The following is a 6,000-nucleotide window of genomic DNA, read 5'->3' on the forward strand; positions in this document are numbered from 1 at the left end:
ATTCGCTCCTCCACTTAGGACTTTCTGGGCACAGGGGCATCCTAACCTAGCCGCACTTCATTTCCAGAGTGTGATCTTTGATCCATCCTCAAATTCATATCTTTCTCCATCTGAAGGTTCACTATGATCCGCTAATGTGCAGCAGCTACGCCAATTTATTCCCTTGATTTGTTATCGTTTCCGTCTCTGCTCCTGGCTGGGAAGCTGTTTTGATCTGAATAGCGTTGTCTGTATGGGGATTCTGTATGTTAATGATGTGGCTAGCTGTCAGGGATGTTAGGTGAGAGGAGTCGGTGTACTTTGTCCAGTTATGTTTCGCCTCATCACAGCTATAGTGGACTTTCTACACGCCTGCTACCTAGGAGAGAGATCTACACACCTAACCTTACCCTCTTCGGGGGGAGCCTCCATGGGCCAGGTGTTAACAGAACAGCCTGTTCTCCCGTCAAGTGTCTGGACTAAAAGGCAAAATACCCCCAGACACTTCACCACCAATGAAACAAACACACGTTTGTACATCTGGCCCAGCAAGGAGTCGCTACATTTCACGCTGGTTTCAGTCTGTCCAGGCTTCATACCCTTCACTCTGCCCGGACCGTGTAAGATGCAGCATTCACCCTGCTGTACACTGCCTCCGCTATCCCCCACCCCCACCTTCTCCACCAAGGAAAGGACTTCCAACGGAGGTAGGAGCATCAGCTCCGGTACCCGCCCTTCTCTCTCGATCCTGGCCAGAAAACTCCACTTCCCGGATTCCCGGCCACTCTCTCCCGCCCCCTCCCCGGGCGATCCAGCTAGCGCCGTCCAGATGCCAGCGAAGTGCCCAGCCCAGCTGCCTCCCCCCCGCACCCCAAGCCAGGCCCCCTAAACAGGCCCCAGCTTCCTCCCTCTCCCCTAGCGTAGGACTCCCCAGATTCTGGACGCACCCCTCAGGCACACTAGGACTGAAAAAGTCCCACCCCGCCCCCCAGCCACGCCGCCAGCCTCCAGCTCTGCCCAGGAGGGGCCTCCTCCCAGAGGTGAAAAGGGAACGTGAGCGGGTTGTCCCAGCAGCCTTCTCCCGCACCGGGGGAGATAGACCCGCGTGGTCCCGAAGGGACACCTCCCTCTCCCCCACCCTCCAGAGGCCGGCAGGTCTCGACAGAATGTGTGTTCGCTGCGGGACCCCGGGAACCTCGGGGAGACCGGGGGCTGCCGGGTCCTGGTACAGCCTCTCCCGGGGCGAGCGGAGGTCGGCGCTGCGGCGCGCCCCCCGGGGAGGGGACTCACGATGGTCACGCTGGCTTTGCGCAGGTCGCGGTTCTCCTCCTGCAGCGCCTTGCACTTGAGTTTGTAGGTTTCCAGCTCGATCTTCAGCACCTTGTTCTCCTGCTGCAGCGAGGCCAGGCGGTTGGTGAGCTCCTCCAGGCGGAACGGCGAGATGACAATGCCCCCCGACTTCCCACCGCCGCCACCTCCCCCGCCGCCTCCGCCGCCGCCGCCCGAGGTCGACGAGCAGGACGACTGCATGGCGGCCAAGCTGCCGCTGTTGCCCCCCGCCCCGTCCGTGTCGCTCTCGCTGGCGCTGTCCGCCATGGCCGCGGCGGGCTGGGGGAAGTAGGAGGAGCAGGGAAGCGGCGGCGGCGGCGAAGGCTGGGCTGCGAGTGAGTGGGCGCGGGGCGAGCACAGGGGAGCGCCGAGCTGGGCGCCTGGCACCAGGGCGCAGACTCGGAGCGGCGGCGAGAGAAAGAGAGGGAGCTTCCCGCTGCCAAGGGACCTCCTCTGCCAGAGAACAGAGACCCCGCCCGGGCTCGGGCAGTATTGCACTGAGGCTCGCTCCGGCCGGCCTGGCGCGCTCGCTAGGCCGCTTCGCACAGCGAGCCGAAAGCTCCGGGGCTAGCCCGCCGCCGTCACGGCCCGGCTCCTGGCGTCCGCCGGGGGCTAGGGACGCGCGGGCGCGGCCACTGCAGGAGAGCGAGGCCAGCCTCCGCACCAGCTGCTCGCCGGCCGCACGTGTTTCGAGGGCGGGCCTCCGAGCCCCGATTTAAGCCCCAGGCAGCCCTGCCTCTTCCGGGCTCGCGTCCGCCCCTGGGAAAGGAAACCCAATGCCCCACTCTCCTTGCAGGTGCTGGGGACACGTGGAGAGGTCAGCCGGGTTCCGGCAGCCGACCCCCGCCGACTGTGTGAGCTCGTGTGTCTCCCTCTGTCTGTTTCAAACATCCACGCAGCCCTTTCAGTTTTATCTTAGTGAGCCGGACTGGAAAGCGTTGAATAGCGCTACGAGAACAGTAAGTTCCCCTACAAGGAGGAGAATGGCGTGAAACACCACCAGCCACAGGTTAACCTCGTTAAGAAAGATTTGCAAAAGAGACACGCCACCTTCTTTACTCCTCCTAATAATCTCATAAACCACACTGTGCTCAATTGTTTAAAGAAGGTGTAACTTTTTTTTTCCTCTTTGCATCTTCCAAACAGTACCAGGACATGTCACGCAATAGAATTAAGACACTAACATCTGATTCAAAAAGAAAAAAAACTATAAACACTTTTTTCTGTGTGTGTGTGTGTGTGGTTTGAAAGTCATCTCTTTAAGTGCCAATTTCCCAAAGTAACTGCAGACATAGCATTATGGTATACAAATAGTGATGATTAAGTAGGAATATAACATAACCATCACCTTTCCTTACTATAGTCCTGCCACTCCTGGAAAACTTTTATAGGTCAAAAATAAAACATTAATTACTCTAATGTGGTCTAATTCAGGGTTCTAGTTTTAAAGCATAAGAAATGTAAAGTCAAAACTTTTATCCCCCTCCACTCCCAAAGAAAGACTGGTAGGAAATTGACCCAGCAGGTGAGGTGATTCTAAACACTTTCCACTGTCAACACAAAACAGCTTTCACTAATGTATAAAAATTGGAAAGTGAAACTGACCAGACTAGTTTTATTATCCAAGTTTAGTCAAGGGAAGAACAAACACATGGAGACAGAAAATAGAAAAAAAAAGTAAAATTTTTTCTAGTCCTTTGAACTTTTGGAAAAGTTTATAATGTGTTAAGTAGGAGGAAGAGGTGGGGAAAGGAATAATTTTTATTCCCACTCCTTCGTTATCTTTAAACCTAAATTTGATCTAATAATTAAGCTGGCTAATGGAAACTGGTACCTCGGAATATCCAAGCGTTTCCAAATGACATCATCTTTTACCAAGATGGCTGTTTCTAGCTGACAGCTCAGAAATGCCAACCATAATTACACCCCCAATTTCTCCTAGCTGTTTTTATTTTAGTGCTGGAGGACTTCTGAACTTAGTCACTGTTGGTGTGGTGTGGGGGAGGGGCGCTGATTTGCTCTTCAGAAATATATTGCCAATGTAAATAATTGTTAGAAGTGATCCAGTTTAATTTTCACTGAAACTTACTTCTCTCCCCAACTTTTCCTTTAGGGGATTTGGTACAGGAGACAAGCAGCTCGTTAAATTGGAAACAGCTTCTGGAAAACTCCTTGCTGGGTGAAATGGAAGAGTAAAGCTAGCAGGGAGTAGCACCACAGGGGAATACAGATTTAACTGCATTCTTTCCACTTTATTCAGCACCATGATAGAATCTTAAGAGCCGGTCTGGCTTCCATACTTCACAAGTTTCTATTGTTCCCTAACCCGTAGTATGTTAAAGCTTTCACGTTTAGAGTTTATTGCAACAGAAATAGTCCTTCCAGGCAGAGCAGGATGAAAGCTGGCTCTACCTTGGCTTTATCACCAACTAAGTGCCTCAGAAAGGCGGACTTAACTGCTTCTGGTCAGCAGAGGGGTGGGGTTTAAAGTGCCTGGTTTTCTTAAAGGGCCCACGTTCTAGTAACCTTAAGAATGTATTGGTCTTGAACAGGATTTGGAGGAAAAGTGCATTTTGACATGGTACTTTTAGACCGAAATCTTGTTTAGGAGACTTTAGAGGGAAAGCCGTCTTCTAAAGCTTCCCTGCTGATACAGATGGGAATAAACTGGAGAATTATTTTCTCACTGTGGTTTTTATTGTTATTGCAAAGCAGAAGCGTGTCTAATTTTCTACTTCTTGCAAAAGTGATTCCCCTTATAAACAGACCATTTATCACAACATTGGTTCAGTAATAGCATTACAATGGAAACACTAGTTACAAAACCAATAATATATTAAAGAACTCCTCAGCTTCCTGGGGGAAATGAATCAGAAGAATAAATGGTAGAGTGTGCTGCCTGGAGGAAGAAGAGACAAATTTAGACAATCACTTCCATTTGAGAAATAATGACATTTACCTTTGCCCTAAATTCAAGCGGTGAAAACACAACAACAAAGGAAAAGAATACCTTAGAGTTTAATGGCAAGACACAACATCAAAATCTTTCTTTGTCTAATGCCATTTGTGCAGCTGATTTCATCTATGGCTTTGGAACTTCCCATAGTAAAATTAAAATAATGGCATAAATCATAGGAAAATTTTGTTGATTAATTTTTAATGGTTATAAATAAATCGCTGTACATATCTTTTTTACATTAATGTCAGATATGAGCAAATTTTATTTCAACTCTGAATGGATTTGGTGGTTGCAGGACCCACCATTACAGTTTTGAAAAGAATTGGAGTGAGCTAAGTATGAGGTGGATATCAGACTGTCAGAATTTGGACACAATCATAGAAAAATGTGTCACTATCATTTCTTGAAAGATAGTTGATAGTGTTTATTTAAATATACTTTTGATTTAGAGGCTATGTCCAGTTCCTAGGTCTAGTATAGAGTTCCCGACCTTGGCATTATTAACACTTGGAACTTGAAAATTCTTTTGGGGGCTGGGTGGGTAGGGAGGGGTCTATTCTGTCCTGCAGTATCCCTAGCCGCCACCCACTAAACGTCAATTGCATGCCAACCAAAAAGGTCTCCAGACTTTACCAATATCCTCTGGGGGACAAAATTGCCCCAAGAGTAATTACTTTTGCAGGGAAAAACAAGGCCACTTTGGAGTGGCTCTTCTGGCAACACAGAGATCAGAGAATACATTCCACTGAACCATCAAGAGAGTCTCCCTCTCATTTCATATTCCCAGTGTCATCTAGCCAGGAGATCCTAAACCCAAACAACCACATCCACACTTCCTACCATTGCTTATCTGCAAGCACCCCATTTCTTTGACATACATTTTCAGTATTTCATTCCTATTTATGTCAAACTAGTCTTGCATCTGCAGCATCCCATCCAGGCCTACAAGATTAATTACATATCTCATCTCTACCTTCAGCTTTGCATTCACTCATCATTAGTTTACCAAATCAAAACCACTTCTACAAATGCAGTCTAAAGAAACAAGTCAAAAGCTAAAGTATATGAGATGAGAATCAAGTAAGAATTTCAATATAAACTGAAACATATGACTTACATGTCTGGAGATTTAGCAGCCTACAAAACCTTGTCTTCACACAAATCATACAGAATTGCTGACCAGGAAATGCTTTTTAAATTCTACTAAATACATAGCAGAACTTGAAAGAAAGTAAAAGAAAATCCCGGGCTCCAAAAGCAAAGAGGAAAACTAGAAACAACCCAAATGCCCACCTACTATATAAATCCTATTATATTCATACCATGGAATAATATACAGCAATGAGAATGAAAAAAACTACAACCACATGGCGCACCATGAGTGAGCTTCATAAACATAATGATAAGCAAAGGAAGCCAGACACAAAAGAGCATATGCTGTACAATTGCATTTATATAAAGTCCAAAAGTAGGCAAAATTAATCTGTAATATTAGAAGTCAGAATAATGATTCTCCTTGAGAGAGGACATTAGGAGATTTCTAGTAATGTTCATTTTCTCTGTATGGGTACTTGTTAGGTAGGTACATTCAGTTCTGAAAAGGTATAGAGCTATATATTTATGTATGTTATATGTTAATAAGATGTATGAATTAAAAAAGAGGATGAGCTGGGCGCTATAATCCAGAGTAATAACAACAACAGCATGGGTCTTATTAACATGCCATTTGAGTT

The 6,000-nt window shown here is 47.1% G+C and overlaps 1 protein-coding gene across 1 annotated transcript in view; it reads right to left on the reverse strand.

The window, feature by feature from the left end:
- Positions 1-1,808, reverse strand: part of CCDC6 (coiled-coil domain containing 6) — a 106,613-nt gene extending 104,805 nt beyond the window's left edge. The window contains exon 1 of the mRNA XM_036265033.1: positions 1,270-1,808. Within this exon, the coding sequence (XP_036120926.1) occupies positions 1,270-1,575 (306 nt within the window). The 5' untranslated portion in view covers positions 1,576-1,808. The remainder of the gene's footprint in view (positions 1-1,269) is intronic.
- Positions 1,809-6,000: the final 4,192 nt, after the last annotated feature.

The sequence above is a fragment of the Molossus molossus genome, unplaced genomic scaffold (genome assembly GCF_014108415.1).
Source record: "Molossus molossus isolate mMolMol1 unplaced genomic scaffold, mMolMol1.p scaffold_m16_p_17, whole genome shotgun sequence".
Lineage (NCBI taxonomy): Eukaryota > Metazoa > Chordata > Mammalia > Chiroptera > Molossidae > Molossus > Molossus molossus.